Source organism: Sinocyclocheilus rhinocerous, unplaced genomic scaffold (genome assembly GCF_001515625.1).
Source record: "Sinocyclocheilus rhinocerous isolate Xijiao unplaced genomic scaffold, SAMN03320098_v1.1 scaffold2584, whole genome shotgun sequence".
Lineage (NCBI taxonomy): Eukaryota > Metazoa > Chordata > Actinopteri > Cypriniformes > Cyprinidae > Sinocyclocheilus > Sinocyclocheilus rhinocerous.
The window spans coordinates 365,532-387,708 of record NW_015652145.1 but is presented as its reverse complement, the minus strand read 5'-3'; the positions used below and the strand labels follow the sequence as shown (position 1 = coordinate 387,708).

The following is a 22,177-nucleotide window of genomic DNA, read 5'->3' as shown; positions in this document are numbered from 1 at the left end:
AAATTTTGCTGTTTTCACAATCTGCTACATAAGAATAACTTTTATATAGAACATTTACTGGACTTGATTATCCATAAATCTTTTTTTTTTTTTTTCTAGAAAAATCATGTTAAAATGTCAGTATCAATAATGATACTATAGGCTTTTGAGGAACATTTATTTGTCCATCTCTCAGTTATCATGGTATTGCATTATGTTTTGCTCCCCACAATAAAAACTACAGAGCTTTGATAATAAAACTAAGCATTTAAATATCATATTACTAAGATATATTACTGAGAGATTTAGAGTGACAACTGATATTTATGTGATTTTATGTAAGTAGTCTGCTTTACTGTTATAAAGATCTCACTGATTCACATTACAAGCTATCAGAATTTCATTTTATTTTCTGGCCATATAAATATCAGCAACTGCACCAAATTGCATGTTTTATTATGAGCTCCATATTTTCAATTAAAGCAAATGGAGCCCCTACCAAGTATTGAGTACATGTACAGTTAATGAACATACTTTCCAGAAGGCCAAGAATTCACTAAAAATGTTTTTTTTTTTATTGGTCTTATGAAGTATTCTAATTTGTTGAGATTGTGAATTGGTGGGTTTTTGTTAAATGTGAGCCAAAATCATCACAATTAAAAGAACCAAAGACTTAAACTACTTCGGTCTGTGTGCATTGAATTTATTTAATACACGAGTTTCACAATTTGAGTTGAATTACTAAAATAAATGAACTTTTCCATGACATTCTAATTTATTGAGATGCACCTGTATGAGCCATAAGTGCCTGATGTATCAAACATGATACTCAAACTTTAAAAAAAAATATATATATATTTTGTCCAAAGGTTCAATAAACTCCATTAATTTCAATTAAATTCCATTTGAACTGAATAAAAAAAATCTATTATTTAAAAGACTATTTAAAGACTATTATTTCATATGTCAGACTTTATGGGGTTAAGGGAGAGACATTACTCTTCGTTCTCCAACATGGCCAAACAGGTCACCTGTAATTTGACTGTCCCAGAGAGACGGTCATGGCTCCAAAAACCAGAGACAGCACAGCTTTCCACAAAAAGCCGTACATAGATGTAAAGGGTCTCTGATAGGCCCCTCTTGTTCAGTCTGCTCCTGAGGGACGCATATACAGTGTCAGCTCCACAAAACACCGGCACAAAGCTGGCCAGACAAAGACCTGGGATGTGACTTTTGAGGAGGTGTGTCGGGGGTGAACGGAAGTACTTTTCATCCTGACCTACATATCTACCGCAGCCCCATCTGAGACTGAGACATTCATGGGCTGCTGGAGGGGGAGGGTGCTTGACTCTGATCTACATCTCAGTGCTTTTCAAATGCGTTTGCTCCAATAGACATATTTTACAGACACAGACTGAACCAAAATACTGACAGTTTTGTTTCTAAATGTCTCAGTGGTATTAGAACAGACCAGATCAACACGCGCAAACAGACTACATCAAATATGGCGACACAAACCTCATATGCCATGATGTTTGGCCATATTTGGTGACATTCATGTATCATTTAGGTTTGACATTAGTTATTATTTGCATTTTGAGATGCCATGTTTGATGTTGTTTTTTTATTTAAGGTAAATAAATGCTACCCACAGTAGACGCCACCCACATGTGAGCAGTGTTTAGATGAGAATTTCATTGGAAAAATGTGCCTGCAGCGTTGTTTGTGCAAAATTATATTGCACGCTTCTTGCATTAAGTGAAATAGCCAGTGACTCAGCTTTATCCTGGGAATGTGGCAACATTTTGTAATGTTGGTTGTTGTACATGCTGTGGAAGTTAGGAAATTAAATGTCCGATGAGTGGCGCTAAAAGGTTAATCGTGCTTGAAAAAAAAAAAACACAACCTACACTAAACAAAGGCAAATGTGACATAAAAACACATTTGATGACGCAAGCATGCCATTTTAGCTTCTATGAGCCTCTGAATGCTTTTATCGAGAGTCGTGTTTCACAAAATTCGTACCTGAGCGTTCCACGTTGTAAGTTTATTGCTGTACCGGGTGAGCTACTGAGCAAGTTTACTGTGTCAGAAAAGCCAAACATATGGAGCTGGTTATGTGATGCAAACGAGCTGTTTCAAACCACCAAATTTAACTCCAAAACACCCTTGTTTTGACTATTTTGTTTGAAATTACCTCTCAGCCATTCATTCTTCAATTATGTGCCGTTAAGTGGAAAGTTTGCACTGTCAAACTGTTTCAAACCACTGAACTGAATTACATCACACCCAATTATTTGTTTATCAGGGCCTTTAATTTTCAATCTGTTGACAATACAATGTGATTGTGCATCTTTTGCAACCTCAGAAGTCTTTGAATATAATGGTTGAGTCATGTGAATTCATTTCACGCTACCTTTATGTGCTTTTTGTAGCTTAAAACTTCCAGACCCATTGACTTTCATTATATGGACAAGAACAGGTGAAAAACTCTTCAAAATATCTTCTTTTATGTTCCAAAGAAGAAAGAAAGGTTTGGAATAAAATGAGGGTGAGTACATTTTGTTTTATTTATTTATTTATTTTGCTGAACTATGCCTTTAAATGTTTGTTGAGGGTTTTTGCAATGTAAAGGCATACAGAAAGATGCTGTGGCAAGCCCATACAGACTCAAACTAAAGTACTGTTCATTACCTCCGTGTTGTTTGCATCCACCTGCAATTTTAATACCACATCTTTCTGATTAATATAAATTATGAGACATAGGTATGATTCAAGCAATCCAAGATAATTAATTTGTCTCTCCTTCTGTTTTCCATACCTAAATATTATTTGGTGAAGACACTGTCTTCCCCATGGAGATTTAGAGCATAATTGGACAAGTAATTTAGAGGTAAACAGATCTGAATCTAGGTCAGACATTTCCTCTCCCTCTTTTGGCTCAGGGATTTAAAATGTAGCTGCACTGGCACAGCATCGCAGGGCAACGGAGTGTGCTTAAAAATAAATGGGGGCTTTTTGTTTCTCATGATCGTTAATATTTGAAAGCAAAAGCATACTTTTTTACTGCCACCTAACAGAGAGAGACATTGTGCTGAGGACACACGAGGAGGAGGAGGGAAAAGAGGATGCCCAGTTCTGAATTAGGTGAATACAGAGAGCGAATGCTCCAATTTGTATGTATAAATGTGCGTGAGGGAAAGCAAAAGAGCGGGGGGCAGAAACCCTTGTGGTAGACAGAAAGAAATAGGATTTGAAGCTCAAACAGAGGAAGTTAGAGCAGCTGTTGAGGTGAATCCTGGGTTAAGGGTTTTACTTCCTCGATATGGTCACATAACTCGCCTCTATACGTCCTCTTTTCCTGGCTATTTAACCATCACAAATCAGAATCCACAATGCATCTTCTGTCCTTAAAATGAAATGAAAATGCTGCCTTATGAATGCTGCCTGCACTCTGTGATCAAATGTCTGGTGTATTGGTGTGCTATTTACAAGCAGGTTTTATGTTTTATAGATCAGTTTCGCTATTAGTATGCATCTCAGTTCTCCTGTGTTGTGGTATGTGTTGTGGTCATATTAAAAGGTAAAGCCTGAGTGGAATGCAGAAAGTCAATGCAGAGCTGCTGTGAGACACGGCTGTTACCCAGCAAGCCCTTGAGTACACAAGATAATTTGTAAAATATGTAACATAACAGGCTTCATCCTTCAAAATAATCTACATCCCAGAGGATTGAAAAACTTACGGCTAATGAAGAGTAATATTGCTTGTATTAAAATGATGTTGTGTTGATGCTCAGGGGGTCTTTAATTAGCATATAAACAATAAAACAAATGTATGTCTGTCAGAAGATCTCAAAAGAATGTCAGCCATAATATCGCATAGCTATATGCACAATGTGGCATTTTTCATGGCTAGATGAGTCTTGAATACAGCAGAAATGGAAAGTATGTGTACCATGGACCTGCATCACAACATGTGTTGTAATGTGAAATGTGAGCCAGAACGCCTGATCTATCTGCTAAGGCACTGAAGGTGTGCGCTGCTGTGCACAAACCCCCTAGATGCAGTTGCTAAGCAACCCCTTTATCGTCTTGTAGGACCTGTGCCGATTGCTGAGGCAACCTCGTATCTGATTTACTGGCACCAACTCAAAAATACAGCAAAAATAGGGCATTATTCACCTTGACAGTTGGGGGAAACTCAGAGGGAAAGTACTGCACTCCCTAAAGAATAAAAAATAAATGGAAAGACCCTTGAAACTTAAAGTTACATGGGAATAATAGATCTAGCTGAAAGATATAACATTGCATAGACAAAGCATCAGATTGGTAGCATTGGAGGAAATCCCTGCTGGAAAATCCAGCTTAAAGGGTTAATTCACCCAAAAATGAAAATTAGCCCATAAATTACTCACCCTCAAGTCATCTTAGGTGTATATGACTTTCTTCTTTCAGACGAATCCAGTCGGAGCTATATTTAAATGGTCTTTGATCTTTCAAGCTGTTTAATGCCACTCAGCGGGTGTTGCATGCATCAGTCCAAAAGAAGTTAAATAAAAAGCACCCATCCGTTAAAAATAAGTGTCTCACACGGCTCCGGGGGGCGAACAAAGGCCTCCTGTAGCAAATCAATGCGTTTTTGTAAGAAAAATATCCATATTCAAAACGTAATAATCACTTTAATCTAGCTTGTGCCAACAGTTGTACACAGAAGCAGCTCCGGGCGGATGACGTATGAGGTCGGCGTTGCGCATGCGCCTGTGAGTCTCGTGAAAACCAACGTTTGTTTAGGAACAAAGGAAGCAAAGTTTCCTTACTTTAGCAAAGGAAAACCAGTCTCCGTTTTTGTAAGAAAAATATCCATATTCAAAACGTAATAATCACTTTAATGTAGCTTGCGCCAACAATTGTACACGGAAGCTGCTCCGGGCGGATGACGTATGAGTTCAGCGCTCGGAGCCGTGTGAGACACTTTTTTTTATGGATGGGCGCTTTTTATTTAACTTCTTTTGGACTGAGGCATGCAACACCCGCTGAGTGGCATTAAACAACTTGAAAGATCAAAGACAATTTTTTGTATAATTCCGACTGGCCTCGTCTGAAAGAAGAAAGTCATACACACCTAGGATGACTTGAGGGTGAGTAATTTATGGGCTAATTTTCATTTTTGGGTGAACTAACCCTTTAAGATGGTAGCTGGGTTTTGGAACTGGATAGCTATTAGATGGTTTTTAGCAAACCAGGTAGTCATAATAGATCAAGATGCATTTTTGCAACATAGTAGCTGGTCAAACAACTAATGACCATCTAGCTAAGGACCAGCTAGTGACCATCTTCAGTCCAGCTAGTTAGTCATCTTGGGCCAGCTAATAACCAGTTTGGACCAGGTAATGACCATTCTGGAAAAGTCATGGTCAGCTTGGTTGAGCTAGTGACCATCTACGGCAAGCTAATGACCACCCTGGAACAGCTAGGACCAGCTTGGTCAATCTAGTAACTGTTTGGACTAACTTGGTCCAGCTAGTGACCATCTTGGACCAGCTAACAACCAGTTTGGACCAACTAATAACCATTCTGGAAATGCCATGGTCAGCTTGGTCCAGCTAGAGACCAACTTGGAGCAGCTAATAACCAGCTTGGACCAGCTAATTGCTATTCTGGAACAGCTATGGTCAGCTTGGACCAACTACTGAATATCCTGGAACAGCTGTGACCAGCTTGGTCAATCTAGTAACTGTTTGGTCTAACTTGGTCCAGCTAGTGTCCATCTTGGACCAACTATGACCAGCTTCAGTCAACTAGTGACCAACCTAGACCAGCTAGTTACCATCCTGGATTAGGTAATAACCAGCTTGTACCAGTTTATGGCCATTTTGGACTAGTTTATGACTAGTTAATGGTTTGGATCAGCTAATAAACAGCCAGATGGAACTTCCATGCTCCAAAACAAGTACCAGTTTCAGCCGGATTTCCCAACAGGGAATAACATGTTTATTTAGTTTCATATTATTTATTATATTATATAATTATTGTTTTTATGTCATATTAACCTTGGGCCATCTAATAACCAGTTTGGACCAGCTAATGACCATTCTGGAAAAGTCATGGTCAGCTTGGTCCAGCTAGTAATGATCTAGGGCAAGCTAATGACCACCCTGGAACAGCTAGGACCAGCGTGGTCAATCTAGTAACTGTTTGGACTAACTTGGTCCCGCTAGTGACCATCTTGGACCAGCTATGACCAGCTTCAGCCAACTAGTGACCAACTTAGACCAGCTAGTGACCATCTTAGACCATCTTCAGCCAACTAGTGACCAACTTAGACCAGCTAGTGACCATTTTAGACCAGCTTCAGCCAACTAGTGACCAACTTAGACCAGCTAGTTACCATCTTGGATTAGGTAATAACCAGCTTGTACTAGTTTATGGCCATTTTGGACTAGTTAATGACTAGTTAATAGTTTGGATCAGCTAATAAATAGCTAGAAGGAACTTCCATGTTCCAAAACAAGTACCAGTTTCAGCCGGATTTCCCAACAGGGAATAACATGTTTATTTTGTTCATATTGTTTATTATATTATATAATTTTTTTTTTTTTTATGTCATATTAATCTTGGGGTTTAATATATCAAGATTTTAATTAATTTGTAAATACAAAAATATGAACAAAAATAAAAAATATGGGTATTTTAATGCAGCTGAGCTAAACAGGGAGCGCGTCCCACTAGACGTTATTAGACTACATGGAGGCGCACTTCCGTCCCACATAATTCGGTTTAGGGGAGCAGGTGCAGGGAAGGGGACTGAAGCGTCACCTCAGATAAAGCAATATATTTGATTTACTGTAGCGTTTAATTTATACCTGGACGTTGGGTCGGAAGATGGTAGCAAAACAAAGAATCCGTATGGCAAACGAGAAGCACAGCAAAAACATCACTCAGAGGGGGAACGTGGCGAAGACCCTGGTAAGACTGGCATTTGTCGTCTCTATGCATGTAAATGAACGACGATCTTGGCTTCTCTGTGTGGATTTCGTTTTTATGTGCGTGATTTGGGGTTATCCTGGCTCATTTCGAGGCCATCGTCAGTTTTTAACGATGCTGTTTTATTCAAACATCATACGAGGCGAGTGTAAGTCTAATTCTTTACGTTACCTAAGTCTTTTCAGTATCAGGGATCATCTTAAATTAGGCTTAATTCGCAAGCAACGTAAACGCGCTATTGTTTTACATAATCTCAATCTGCTCAATAAGCTTTATGAGTCGATAAACACGCTGTAAACCAGATTTAGTTAACGCTGACGCCTATGTTGTTGCCATGGCCACAGTTGTACGAGCTGATGACAGATGCACTTAACTAATCTGACCATTGCTGACCCTCCTTTATAAAGGTGCAGTGTAACCGGGTCACAACATCTGCCACAGGCGTCAATGAAATCATTGGCTGTTTTTGTGTTCAAGGGTTAATGCATGATAAGATCCTGTTAAATTAAAACACTTGCAGTTTGTGTATAGACAACACAGGAAAAAGTCTTCAGGTGTTTGTTTTCTTTTTGTTACTGTGACACTATTTAGACATTTGTGTCATGTGTAAAGAGATTTATCTGCAGAAATTCCAAACCATTTTTTGTTTATGAAATATATTTTGTTTATGAAACACTCTTGACTTTCACTGTTCCAGCGACCGCAGGAGGAGAAATATCCGGTGGGGCCATGGCTTTTGGCACTCTTTGTATTTGTTGTTTGTGGATCAGGTAAAATTTGATATATGTGCTGATTGCTATTAAGCTTCCCGTGTTTTTGTAATAATAAACTGAATATGTTTTTTCTTTCTTGTTTTCAGCCATCTTTCAGATAATTCAAAGTATCCGAATGGGAATGTGAGTCCCAGCGTTCCTCACATACTCTGCCCTACATCTGAATGAGATTTTTGGGTGACTGGATACAATCTGAAGGAAGACTGATAGGTGAAATCCTGTTTGTGGGTCAGAGGCTTGTATGCTCAGCTGGATCTAGTGTACAATACTACATGACATTGTCACACATGTTTACAGTGTCCCTGGATGAAGGGAGCACATGCTTTTCTACAAAGCCATTGTTGCTGTTGACACATCTTATCATGTTCGTCATATTTATTTGTGATTGATGATTGCCATGATCTATTTCTCTATTTAACCGTTTGCGTGAGCCTTTTTCAAATAAACGTCAAACACATTTGGATAATGCCTCATGTCAGTGTTGCTTTTTCAAAACCAGTTCAGATTGTGTGAACCATCATGAATGTTACAGTAGATGTAAAAATGGTGGAACACTAACTGTACAGACAACCCAACTGGAGCCGATACAATCAGAGATCTTTTTGAAATGTATGGCTTATCTGGATCTTAAACCGCAAGTCCGCAACCTTTGCGGAGTCTTGATTCTTGTTTGAACATAAGCGTGTTCTAGCTTGGTAGTCTATAAGTAAACATGAATAGAGTGAAGAAAGCAAAAATATTTTTAATTCAATCAATGTTTAGATTTTTCAAGAATCATAAAGAGAGACTCGTTTAGTTTCCTTTCCATATATAGCCATTATGCATTGTAGAGTTTAAAATTAAATTATGAACAGTACTATCCTAGTGGGCAATTGCTGTTGAAGACAGGTCAAATCTAACTGACATCAAAAACTTGACATGACGTTGATTTGATGTAAATTGAACGTCAAACATATTGGCCTACATATACATTCAACCAATTTCAGTGTGGGATTAACTTCTTATTTTCACCACTGGAAGAAACTGCCATCCAAACTGAACTTAAAATTATGTTACAGCATCTTGATCAAGTCGTGACTGATATTTGACATCGAATTGAAGGTGCCCGCTGGGATGGAGACCAACAAAACTTTTAATAGTAATGCTATGTCAAAACTGGCATTTTATGATCTTATTGTGAACGAGTAATCCATACAATACGTGCATTTTATTTTTAATATACATCTTCATATATCACTTTAATTTATATGTAGTTATATATATATATATATTTTTTTTTTACCTTTAAATTTTTTATCAAAATATAACTTGATCTTTCGGTGAAAACATTTACACTTAAAAAAAAAAAAAAGGGATAATCCGTTACACTCAGATGTATGCCACAATATGTAAAAGATCTGTTGATTCGTCTGTTTTAATCATGTCTTTAAGTAAACGTTTTTTTTTCAGGTAGCTACGGAAACGTCTAAACTAGAAAAACACAGCCATCACAACATGAGAATATGATATAAATACTCACCAGTCTGTAGAATCGTACGATAAACCTTACACCGACTTATCATTTCTACAGTTCATCCAATGAAAACATCTGGCACACGTCACACAAGCATCAAGGGTTTTCACAAACATGACTTTATTGAGAGTTGTGAAGTGCAACTGGCAAGTGCAATTACAGTATTTTACAACTTATCTCCTGGTTTTGAGAACATGCACAGAACATAAGCATACAAGTTGTACACAATGCAAATCCATGTCAGCTATATGATAGTCGAGAGTAAATGTAAGTTAAAAGATCCAGAATACTTCACTGTCCAAACTGAAAACAGAAATCACATGGGTGTAATACTTCAAAATCATCTCAAGTGAACAAAAAAGTAGTGTACAGTAGGTGTTAGATGAGTAGTTTCCATCTGCCAGATAAATATCGTAAGACCGATCCTGCTTAACTGCATTAAAAAGAAGGATGACGTCTCCTGGGTAAGCCAACTACCTCGCTACCCCTTAAATCTGTACAACCTATATAGTGTCTCTTTAGCCGCTTCACATGATATCGCTATTTTACAAAATACTTACACTAATCATACAATAATATACAGCCGGTCCACCTCGCAATTCTGCTCATCCGTCATCCTCACTGCACAGGGAACGAATGAGGATTTGAAGGATCATACCTCCTCGTCGTTTTCTTCATTCCAAAAAAAGTATCATGATTACACCAATGCAACTAAGGAAGTCAATGCGTCTGCCTTCCCCATGCCAGCTGGGGCACAGATCGGCAGCTCTTCAAAGTCTCATCACAATCGTCACCATAAAAGTGCTTGCTTTAGAAGAAGCTTGGAGTCTAAAAAGACCGCCGTCAGCATGTACACTACACAAAGGTAAGGGAGACACGGAAAACAGCCTTGACCGAAAACCAACGGGACTTTAGACACAGGCACATTGATTCTTTATATCGCGTCCTCCAGGATTGTTTTCCTGACGATCACACTCCGTGGATTTTGGCAACGTCCCGCCTCAGCCAACTGGATTGTCACCGGTGTGTAAATCACCTCGACATTGTCAAGTTTTGAAAGGTGTGCAAATTCTGTCAGTCTAACATGTGAGTGAGGCATGTTTGTTCAGAAGCTTCAGTCCGTTTCCAGCCACTCATCGGCCCTTAACAGGAACTGTCGTTCGGAGCTACGCCGACGGGCCAGAGTTCTGTGCTGCGAGTGGGGCCGGCGGGCCCTGCGTGGACGACGGCGGCGGCGAGCCGCTCTGAACCTGTGCCTGGAACTGTGCGAGCTGCTCCGGACTGGCCAGGTTCTTCAGCAGGTTGTTTTCCTGCTCCAGTTGAGAATTTCTCTCAATCAGTTCTTTAATCTGTTCTTTCAACACCTCCACCTCTTCACGGACTGCGTACATCAGGTGACTCTTCACCAGATCCTGAAAGCGGACAACAGAGTGTTATTTTCAAACCTTGCTCCTGTTTATTCAAACCAAAACATCTGTGTATTAGATTCATTTTATTACTTGTATCATACTGCGTAAAAACACAAATCCACTGTGAGATGCTGCGTTCGCGTTTGCAGTAAAAGCTTTAACCTGCATCTGACTCGCTACCCGGCGTCACCAAACCAACAAAATGGCGTCCCTCAGCACGTCAGGCCAATCAGAAGCCGAGATATTTTTAACTATGTGTAAAAGCTTTGGGGTTTGCCTAGCAACAGTAACAAGGCGCACGGATCGCGTGAGTACGCAGGCAAAACCCCAGGCAAGTCAGCAAACACTTCGCTCGTTTTCTTATCAGCTGTTTACTTTAAACTAAACTTAGACTAGCGCGAATGAGCTTGAACGATGAAGTAATTTACAAAGCGGCAAAACATTGACGCTGTCGCAACAATCATTTGATAACGATGACATAATTCCTATCACTGACACTGGTGCAACTCGACCGCCTGCTTACGGCATGTAAACAAAACATCTGTTCGAATATTTCACGTTTATGACGAGAAAAGCAGGATGACTTACCATCGCTTGTTCAATTTTGTTGTCTATAGCCACAACACTGGCACCCGACGAGCTGTGGAGGGGAAAAAAAAGAGAAACGTTAACGTTACTTCACTGCTTTAATACACCAGCAACACACAAGAAACCATGGCGACGCCTACTAAATATCGTCATAAACGCACAAAACGTCGAAAATCGTTGTTTTAAGACAAAGTAATAGTACATACTACCAGGTTTTCTATGGAAATCTCTAGAAGGCGTCAAACGCTGCTGTATTCACTCGGAAAGACACATTTGAGCTCTTCGAAGCTGCCTTCAGCATCATCTTTCAGAGACCCGAAAGAGCAGGCGAGCTGCTTACAGCTTAGGGTTTTAAAACCAGCATTAAAAACGTTCGGCTATAATATAAATGACCCGAATTATCCAAAAACAGCACCGCGTCGTATATTTTCATGTTCAACACTTGTGTTTTGCACTGAACACAGGCTCATGCACGAGCTTTATTGCCAACACAACTCTGACATTTTAACGTTACCTATTGTCGAGCTTGACGGACGAAGTCTCAGTCCCCAACAACGACGAGAGGAAAGATATTGAGAAATTTCTAAGCTGACAAACACCAAGATCCATCGCCACGGAATAGCATGGAGAATTCATGCTATTGCGTCCATAAGAAATCGAGCAGGGGAGCGAACGCGTGTCCTTCCTACAGCCTCTGGAGCATTACATCCTTTGTGTGCGTTTGCAGGAACACTGTGCCGTGACTCCCCAGCAGAAAAGCTCGCTTTATCAGGAGACCGTACATCCACTGCCGCAGCACAAAGAAACTCCAAGGTCAGCTCATCTCCGCGCTGGTGAATATCTGCAGCCTGTGCTATTTGCATAATTTATTTCACACCAGCGCTGCTCGGCGCGCTATTGGCGGAGAACGAGAGGTATTTTGACTAATCTATGCAGCCACGCCCACTTTGACGCTCTTCCGACTCGCTCTGGATAATTTATTCAAACTCGACTTGCCTTATAAGACAATCCGGTTGGAGCGAGTTGACGTTATTTCCATCAAAAGTCTCAAGGCAAAAGCTCTTAACAGCCCAATTCTATTACTCAGCATCTATATTTTACCACAGAATCCAGGTAGAAATAACCACCGCTTCTTCATGATGTTATGTTATTGCATAACCTTTTGGGGAATTTTTTTTTTTTTTAATACTAATTTCACCAAAAATGTTTTCCAGTCTGTTTTGTTTTATTATATACACTTTCTTCATGATGTTATGTTATTGCATAACCTTTTGGGGAAATTTTTTTTTTTTTAATACTAATTTCACCAAAAATGTTTTCCAGTCTGTTTTGTTTTATTATATACACGGTCAAAACATTATTTTACGGGGAATGCCTTTGAGCACAGTGTTTACATGTCGCCACTTATCGGCAAACAGCGGAACTGCAGCGGAGTGAATCCCTAAAACAGGAGTGTTTCAACATTTAAAGATGCAAGGAGTCCCAACAGGACCATCAGACCATCAAAATAATTCAGTATAATCCAGATAAAATTAATTAATTTTTTAAAATCTTATATTTAAATCCTAACCTTTTTTAACTATCAATTTAACAGATTATTAATGCACCCCATTTAGCAATACATTTAGAAATATACAAATTATTTGTACACTTTTGTTTTCTGTGTTCTCCAGGGTTATGTGGACCCGTGGCTCAAAGCTCAGATCCTAAAGCAGAAAGCATCTCCCAGCATGTTTAGATGAAACTCAGTTCCCTATGATTTAGGTACAGCTAACTAAGTCCTGGTCCAGGAACAGGTTTGCTGGACAATGTGTACTCACATAATGAACATGAAGAACAAGTTCTAACTGATAAAGAAGCTTCTGTCCAGAAGCCTGGTGCAAAGGTCAACAGAACAAATCATCCATCTACCATTTACACCAGTTTCACTGTAGCTCAAGCAGCAGAGCATGGCACTAGAAACATCATGGGCTCGATTCCCAGGGAATGCATGAACTGATTAAACAATATACATTGAATGCAATGAACTGAAAACACTTTCTGTAAATCAAAGTATACTTTGATTTCTCTTCTCTAAACAATGTACAAAGTGAAAAACGACTGAACATGATTTCCTCATTAAAATGACCAGATTAATCTGACACACATATGATGCTCAGAGGAACAAAGACCTCCAACAAATAGAGCCATACCTTTCATTCATGATGTCAAATGCATTTGCATGCATTTTTAATCTTTCTACATTTAAAATATCTTCCAAATAAGAATCTGAAAGCATGTGAATAGAAAATGTTGTATGCGGATGTAAGACCAGGCAGTGTAAAACACACTTTACCTTTTCAAATGCTGCTCTAACTCCCAGAACAATAGCTTCATGGCCATTTCGTCTCGGCCGTGAACTCGGAGGACTGTTTCTCTCATTGATGTGTCAATCAGCGGTCCTTCAAACACCGAACTTGCTCCTCTATTCCTCACTCCAGGCTCAAACACACACACACACGAGCACATGCACAAAGAGGTATGGCCACTGTTTGGCTCCCTTTATCCTCTCCAGCAGTAGTAAAAGGCTAAACAATCACAAGGCCTGGTAAAAGCTCAGTGGTCCTGTCCCCGTTTGTCTCCACTGTACTGCCTTTGTGCATCTTACAGGGAGATTGGTGAACGATTGAGTGAAAACAAGAGTAGGGCAAGCTGTGATGTCACGTCATTGATGGGTCACGTGACTGTTACATAAACCAGCAACGGAGATTAAAATATTCCCAATGATCACTTCTCGCACGCACCCATGCTCTTGTGGAGCCTGCCGTCCTCACATCCCTTTACGGCTATCCTGTCCCGATGTTGTTTTTTTCTTCTTCTTCTTTTCTTTTCCCGGCACAGAAGCGTGCATTTCTCCCCTGTGGAGAGAAGAGACGGGCCCCTGCACTTGAGCCGGGACTTATCTTGTCACTTCTCATCAGTATCGTAGCCTGATTCAGGCTTACAGCGTGTGCGGCTGGCGAAACAAGCACACACGTCTCTCCAGCTTAGGCTGCTCGCAGTAAAAAAACAATACGGATCCCAACAATGGCAGGGATTTTACCTGTTCAAATAACACTCAGTGAGAGTTCTGAATGGCTACAGACAGCTGATCAGAATGAATACAGCCAAACAACTTCAACTTGACTGACTGAAGCTCACAGACATTCAAATCAAGCTTTCATAATATTTCAGAATCTTATAGCTATCATACTGGAAAGATGACTTACTTTCTGGTTTTAAATCACTGCATTACACTCTCTACAATAGGGCTGTGGCTATCATTACACAATCAGCTGATCACAATAGGAGGCAATATATTCACAATCACTGCTCTTTAAATTTCAGTCACATTATGTAAATTTTAAATAATACATTTTGGGTAACACTTTAAAATAGGGAACACATTCACTACCTAAGAGTTTTCTACTCAAACTCCTAATTTGCTGCTTATTAACAGTTAATGAGGTAGTTAAGTTTAGGTATGGAGTAGGAGTAAGGGATCTAAAATATGGTCATGCAGAATAAGGCATTAATATGTGCTTTATAAGTACTAATAAACCGCCAATATGCTAGTAATATGCATGCTAATAAGCAGCTAGTTATTAGTGAGAATTGGTGCTTAAAATAAAGTTACCAAATTTTGTAAATCCGCACTTATTTTCCACAGAACAAAATAAATCTTCAATGATTTTTCGAAACTGTAAATAAAACAGATTATTGGAGCATGTTTTACAAAAAAAATAAAAAATCCATTGCAGCTTTTCTACTTAAAAATATCATGTTTAATTCAATGCATTACTTGCTGTTTCTTTGTAATTGTCTGATATTTACTAGCAATTTCTGAGTGAAAACAGTTTCTACAGCAATATTTTTTTCTATTGCTCCTGCCTCTGGTTCTGGCGCAGTAGTGCGTTATGAGAGCACTCCATATGACCTTCAAGTAGGCGTGTTTTAAATAATAAATATACAACAATATTAATAATAATAAGATAATAATTAATAATAAACTTAATCTTAGTATCATTATTAAGAACAATAATTATTTTTATAGAACAAACATTAAAAAGGATTATCTAATTAATATTCAGGCCAGTGTACCCTGGTTAACATTTGTTTACAAAGCCTTAAAGGAAATCATACATATTGTGCATTTAACTTCAGTGTAAATAAACTGTGTATGTGTGAAAGCTGTATGTGTACTAAGTTTGCACTGCAAGTGACTATATGAGTGACCATTAATCGCCAGCAAGTTTCATAATCATGACAGCCCTAGTCTGAGAACTGGGCAGCCTCGATATTTACATGTAAAATAGGCGAACATGATTTGAATAAGTGCTTGGAGAGTTTCGTAGAGAGTTGGGCTGAAATGGAGACTGTTTAAACAGCTGTGCTGGAGCGGATGAGGACGGCTGCTTACAGAAGCCCTGCCGTCAGCAGCTCCCGAGATTCACGAGTCACAAAATTTATAGAAAGGTTATACGTTTCAAATAGTGCATTAAGTGCAACCGGCCACCCTCAGTGTCTGTAACTTATCTGAGTGTGCAGGTGCCATTCTCCACAGTCTTCAACATGAACCTAATTTATGATTTTGCCAGATTTACGACACAATGCCTGGAGTTGTCCACCAACTTAACACATATTAGGACTCTGAATGTGTATCCTGCTATACAAGTTGGCATTTAATAAGAATTACAAATTGACAAAAAAAATAATCATCATGCAAGAATATTGAAATTTGCATGACAGCGAGCTCGTCGAGAGGCACATCCCATGAACCTGTGGTACAGCTGGAAGATCCGTGAGATCACATTGGGATTTCGACAGCAACAAATGAAGGCCACGTTGCCACTCTGTGAGAGAAAGTGCCATTTTGCCAATTGGGCTGACAGCAGCAGGTTGCACAACAGAGCTTCATCCTGTATTCTCCAGCTCAAACTCTGACAGTGCAGCACACACAGAATAGACTGGACAACCTCAGCAAGTTTCACTCCATGAGCAAGAAAAGAAGCATGTGAGAACAGCCTCAGTGTGCACGGTGTGCATTTACTGCACAGTATGACTTAACACAGCAGTGCTTTTCTAAGAAGAGATGGCCGTGCATTTAAAAATCCCACCATTCACTCCTAATGAAATGATTTTTTAGCAGCGATTATAGGCATGTAAAATGTGCCTTTAAAATGGAAAACACAACAATAGTTTGCTTCTGTTGGTCCCACAGGTTCGTGAGCAGCGGTTTTATTTTCCGTAGAGTGGCGTGTTCCTTCAGCATTTAGGGAAGTGTGAATGGTCGACGGCCTCCTCACGTTTACAGTTATGTAACTGTGCTAGTAGTCTGCACACAGAAGAAACAGGTATAAGTAATGTGGAATGAAATCTGGAATGATCAGGATTAGCCCAAAAGCAAAACGGGCACAGAAAAGACCCAGGATGATTCATTGAAGTCTTTTCCACTACAGAAAGCATGAAGGCCTGCGGCTAGAATAGTAGAAGCCTTCTTCCCTTGCCGCAGTTTTATGCACCAAATCTGCTCCGGTCCGCCCTCTCCTTTTGTCTGGAAGCACTGTAGCCTTTATATAAAGTGACAGACGAGGCACTGTCGAGACGTTAGACTCTGGGAATTCACGCACCCGTTTTATTGAGCATTGTGTGATCCTTATAGCACCTTTGCACGCAATATATTGTAGCATTTATGGATTCACTGCTTTATAAGAGCACTTTTCTCAAGTGAACACTTCAGAAGAAGTACACTAAAGACTGGTGGAAACAAACAGCCATTGATGGTGTGGTTAAGCTCCAGTTCGTTGGGGCTGATCGAGTGAGACAATAGTTGGGATGTAGGCGAATTGAAGGGGATTTGAGAGGGGGGTTGTTTACATTGTACACGATGTTCTTGATCCAGACGGCCAGTCAAGCACGAGCATTACTTCCACTCGAGCTCATGCGATTTGTGGACTTCTCAGTATGTTTGCAGACACTGTCAAGATGTGGCAATATTACGTCAGACTGATACCATAAATGAAAACTTAGTGTGTCAAAGTTGCTTTTAAGGTTGTCAAAAGGATTCATTTAAAACAGCAGAAACTCATAAAAATAGTATTAAAAAAAAATCCCACTTCAAAAAAATCAAAATGATAAAAAATATAAAAAAATTTATTGATAATACAAAATAATATTGTGTTTATTATTAAAACACAATAAAATTGAATAAGTGCCTTGAGATGAAAAAAACCACCACAACAACAACAACAACAAAAAAAACTTTAAAATTTAAATACAACAAAAAAACTTGAAATTTATTTTGAGGCTTTAGCAAAAGGAAAAAGAAAAATCCTTCAACAGTTTTTTTCTTCCAAACAAAACAGCTTATCAAAAGTACCCAGCAGCCCTCCATCTTTTAATGGAGTGTTAAGGCTTCTGAGAATGTTTGTCTTTGCTTTAAACCACTTTTACAAATGAGACGTCTCACGGCATGCGGAGAAAGCATTGAGGCTGATGCCTGATCTAATTTAAACTGCAGTATGATCACTGGGATAATCAGAGAAGGCATCATCTCAATCCATCCCACTGTGATGTAGCAGCCTAAAAAGGAAGAGGTATCTCCTCGCCTGCACTTGGGAACACAATGTTCCTACTGCAACCCTATAGAATATGCAGTGTGTGAACAACACGGGACCAAAATCACACGGTTCTCAGGTGAACCAGGGTTCATGCTCACAGACTGAGCAGCAAATACCCTGATGTAACAAGAGAGATCACAGGCCTGCCCTCAGCTCATGAATATTTTGGTTCAAAACATGAATCAATCTAGATTCATGTGCAACTACGTACCAAACCAACACCAAGCAAGTTGTTTTTAATGACAATTATCTCAAATAGTGTTAGACTGATTAATTGGCCAATATTATAATTTTGCCATTTTATTGATTTCTTTTTTTTTTTGGCAAAGCTGAATTTTCAGCATCATTACTTTAGTCTTCAGTGTCACATGATCCTTCAGAAATCATTCTAATATAATGATTTGCTGCTCGTGAAGCATTTCTTATTATTATCAATGTTGAAATCAGCTGCTTAATATATTTGTGGAAACTGTGATACTTTTTTCCAGAAATATTTGATGAATAGAAAGGTCAAAAGAATAAATGTCTTAACTGTCTTTTTTGATCAGATTAATGCATCCTTGCTGATTAAAATGAAAACACTAGCAGGGCAAGTGAAAATGCGACAGAGGCCCAATCGGGCCCACAGAAAAAAACTGTTACAATAGGGCATTTCGCACCGCTTTAGTTCCAGAACTAAATGTACAGTACTAAAGTACTGGGACGATTTTGCGCGAACTATTTCCCAGTACCATTTAAAGTGCACATGCTTAAACAGCAAACAAATATAACTCCTTGTGTTTTTTTCACCCCCTCACAGTAACTTGCAAACAAAGGACAATGAGCAGCATCACAAAAGGCTTCACCTCTTAAACGAGTGTGAACTTCCTGAAGACCCGTGTGATCTCAACAATGGTGGCATTTTGCATTCAAAGCATGCCTTGAGATGCTATACTGTGATGGTCTCAAGAGTGTCAGCGGCCGAAAAGCAGCTGTTGTGTCCATCAACGCGTCTCCTGTGGAGCTCAGCTCTTCTCTTTTACTTGATCAAACAAAATAGCTCTCCAAAAACAAAAAACTAATTCGATAATTGACAACAGGTGGCTATGCCACAACTCAGAGAGGAGATTCATCTTGGCCTAATGTGGACTTGAAGTAGCTATGCAAAGAAGATAACAAGAATCATTCATTAAAGCAACAACAACATCATGGTTGGGTCCCATGAAAACAATGTTTTTGCTTTTGGGTTGAAATATGGCTAGGACTGATCCACTGATCATTTTAGTAGTTTACTCTTTAAAATACTAAATTTATAGCAAATGGAAACAAAGTACAAACAAACAACATTATAAGTGACTATGAAATGCCTTAAATATTAATGCAAGTATTGGTAAAAGTCTACCAGACGGAGCCAAACTACTGTAAACTACAGAACAACTAGAATCTTCTGAATATTTTCAAATAAAGATCATTTTGCTAAAAGTTCTGTGTTTGATTCTGACAAAAACATACATAACAAAAAACTTCTGGACTAGTCAGACAAAATTACAATAGTAGGTTTCAAGTCTTCTCATTCATAATTTATGAGACATTGTTTTCCCTTTTCTCTTGTTGGAGTGACGTTTAAAAAGACCATGAAGTAAATGATTATGATAATATGATCACGATTACAAAACAAATGAAAATGTCAAATATGTTATGGGAAACATATTCAATCACATAGATTTCAGTACAACACAGCAACTGAGATATAGCTAAAACATAACTGAATAAACAAATAGCCCTGATGGTCGCAGAGTCACACCTTTACATTGCATAGTGGGGGATATTTCTTCCCAGACTGTCTGCGATTAGCATATGAAAGACAGGAGATGGATCCCCTTCGTCCCCGAGATCAAGCAGTGCCCTCAAGTACCTGTGAAATGTCTCTACCCTCCACCCTTTTATCTTAAAAGTCTTCACGCAAATCTTCATTGGGCCCCGAGGCCCATCCCTCCCTCCAACAATGACCAAAGCTATCTCTATCAGTCAAAAACTGCTAAAGTTTCCTATCGGAATTTCTGTTACACTCTTAAAAAAAAACGAAGGTTCTTTATGTTTACACGGCGTTTTAAATCATGGCGGGGGAGGGCGTTTTTGTACGCGTTTGGCCAATCAATGTCTACTTACGTCACGATTAGTACCAGTTGTGCTGGTTAGATCCGGAGTAGGAGCTAATTTGGTTCTCGAAAAAGGCAGTCCGGTACTAAAATCGCACCCAGTTCCGGCGGTGCGAAAAAGTGGGTAGTTCCATAATTAGTTCTGGTACTATGAAAAGGTTCCAGCGGTGCGAAAGGCCCTAATACCAATATATAAAAGGCACTAATTTGTACCATTTTGGTACTAAAATGTACCTTTAGGGTACTAATATGGACCCTTTTGAGGTACAAAAAAGAACAAAGGTGTACCTTTTGAAAGGTTCCTGCCCTATTGACAGCTTTTGTACCTTTTTCTCTGAGTGTTATTATCAGTCACCCTGCTCTCTAGATATTGGTATGTGCGTCTGCCATTAAAAAACCCAAAGTTTTGACCACTAATCCCAAATATTTCCATGTTAGACACCTATGGAAATGCCTTATGTAAATGGACACACAACTCTGGGGCCAATTATTTGCCCAATAATTTACCATGTCTCTTTTGGATCTTTTTCTTTCTAAACTACACTGCCTGTTTTTCCAGATTCACTGAGCTGACTCCCCCGCCTGCTCCCTCTCTCCATCTGTCATGTCAGCCTGTGACGAGTGCTCCTCTCTCTCTGCTCTGCCCTAATTCTGAGAAGAATATATACGCTCAGCGCTAAACCGGCAGAATCCAGTTTGCTTATGGAAAAGAGCCCACGATGAGAGCCACGGAGTTGTCGTGGCAAAGAGGTGGGACGCATTCCAAGCCCTCCCTCCAAGGCGCTTGAAAACATCACAAGCATCTCTGCAGTCGTGTGCGGGCCTGTGTGAGCAATCACACCTGCATTAGCGCTGGAGCCGCTCTATACGTTTGGCAAAAACAGAAGCGTGACTCACTGTATGGCGAAAATGAGTAAGGGAGCAAACGGACTACAGTCTCAGATAGGGCTGTGCGATTAATCGAAATCGCGATTTGAGACGTTGCGATTTCCTAATCGCAAAGCCTGCGATATGGACGCGATATTACTCTGTTCCAGAGCATATGCATGACTGCCAGCCTTGAGTTGAATGACTAAATCAGCCTATGTAACATATGTAATACTTTAATAATTGACTTAAGAAATACAGTTCTTTATTTATAAAAAATAAACAAATATTTTCTGTGAAATTCAGTAATTAAGTTAATTCTGTAAAAGTAGTTATACCATTATAATCTTGCCTGCTGAAGAAAAAAACAATAGAACCCCTCCCAAAACACAATAACAAATGTAATGGGTTTCAGGGTTATAATGGGAATTGTATTGGTTTTAATGTAACCTATAATGAGGTGTCTATTTGATGGATTCTATTGGTGGGATGTAATCTGGCAGATGGCAACCAATAGAACAACAGTAATTCATTTTGGAATAATGCCCAAAACAAAAAGGAATTTTGTATTGGTTTAATGGAAACTATAAGAATTTCTGTGATAGTTTCTATTGTTTTTTTCAGCAGGGTAATGATACCCATACTGTGCTGCACATTACTGACAATATTGAGCTGAAGCTTGACTTTGCAAATTTAAAATCGCAAATCAAATCGCAATCGCAATATCTGTCAAAAAAATCGCAATTTGATATTTTCCCCCAAATCGCACAGCCCTAGTCTCAGAGACACATGAAGCAACTGCCTTGAAGCATGAAGCACTAGTTTTCATCACAATTACATTTCTAAATGATAGGTGGCAGTCATAGTAATACATTTGAAGTAAATGGTTTGGATTTACTTAATTGACTTTGGTAGGATTAAAAGTTGCATCCTTGCAACACAATAAGCTGTGATGCTCATGAAGTCGCTTTTCCAATGTGCCCGACAAACAACAGACCTAAAGACATGCGATTATATGCGAATGTGGAATTTTCCGATCCGATTTGAGTTTTTGAAATATTTGAACATTTGTGGCTAGTCCCGTCTCTTATTGTCCGCTATATTTTCTTTATACTGATCACATCAATTAAAATGTTGCCAAAATGTAAAAAAACAAACATATCTGCACCTCGAGAAAGCGAAATGATGAAACAGCTATGCTGAATTATCTCAGCTATGCAAAATCATACACAGACAAATATCTGGTATCTAATTTAGTTGTCAAAAATCTGCAGTGGAATGCAGTGCA

General features: G+C 39.1%; 2 protein-coding genes across 4 annotated transcripts in view; one reads left to right on the top strand and one right to left on the bottom strand.

Annotated features, from left to right (window-relative positions):
* The first annotated feature begins 6,730 nt into the window (after nucleotides 1–6,730).
* LOC107713711 (stress-associated endoplasmic reticulum protein 2) lies at nucleotides 6,731–8,163 on the top strand. Its single transcript, XM_016519295.1, has 3 exons — nucleotides 6,731–6,945; nucleotides 7,661–7,733; nucleotides 7,823–8,163. The coding sequence occupies exons 1-3, from the start codon at nucleotides 6,862–6,864 to the stop codon at nucleotides 7,861–7,863; spliced, it is 198 nt and encodes a 65-aa protein (XP_016374781.1). The 5' UTR covers nucleotides 6,731–6,861; the 3' UTR covers nucleotides 7,864–8,163.
* A 1,184-nt stretch (nucleotides 8,164–9,347) lies between these two features.
* Nucleotides 9,348–22,177, bottom strand: part of LOC107713726 (TSC22 domain family protein 1-like) — a 51,222-nt gene continuing 38,392 nt past the window's right edge. The window contains exons 1-3 of one of the 3 annotated variants that reach the window (XM_016519325.1): nucleotides 13,582–14,023; nucleotides 11,247–11,298; nucleotides 9,348–10,661 (exon numbers count right to left, since the gene is read on the bottom strand). In XM_016519325.1, coding sequence (XP_016374811.1) covers nucleotides 10,416–10,661; nucleotides 11,247–11,298; nucleotides 13,582–13,754 — 471 coding nt within the window. In that variant the 5' untranslated portion in view covers nucleotides 13,755–14,023 and the 3' untranslated portion in view covers nucleotides 9,348–10,415. Of the gene's footprint in view, nucleotides 10,662–11,246; nucleotides 11,299–11,760; nucleotides 12,067–13,581; nucleotides 14,024–22,177 lie in introns of those variants that run through there. The other 2 variants (XM_016519326.1, XM_016519322.1) reach the window with 2 other exon arrangements.

Excerpts from the sequence above, each read along its gene's own strand:
- LOC107713711 (XM_016519295.1), top strand. The coding sequence starts at position 6,862 with ATGGTAGCAAAACAAAGAATCCGTATGGCAAACGAGAAGCACAGCAAA. Across the intron at positions 6,946-7,660 it reads GGAACGTGGCGAAGACCCTG|CGACCGCAGGAGGAGAAATA; the intron begins GTAAGACTGGCA and ends TCACTGTTCCAG. Across the intron at positions 7,734-7,822 it reads ATTTGTTGTTTGTGGATCAG|CCATCTTTCAGATAATTCAA; the intron begins GTAAAATTTGAT and ends TCTTGTTTTCAG.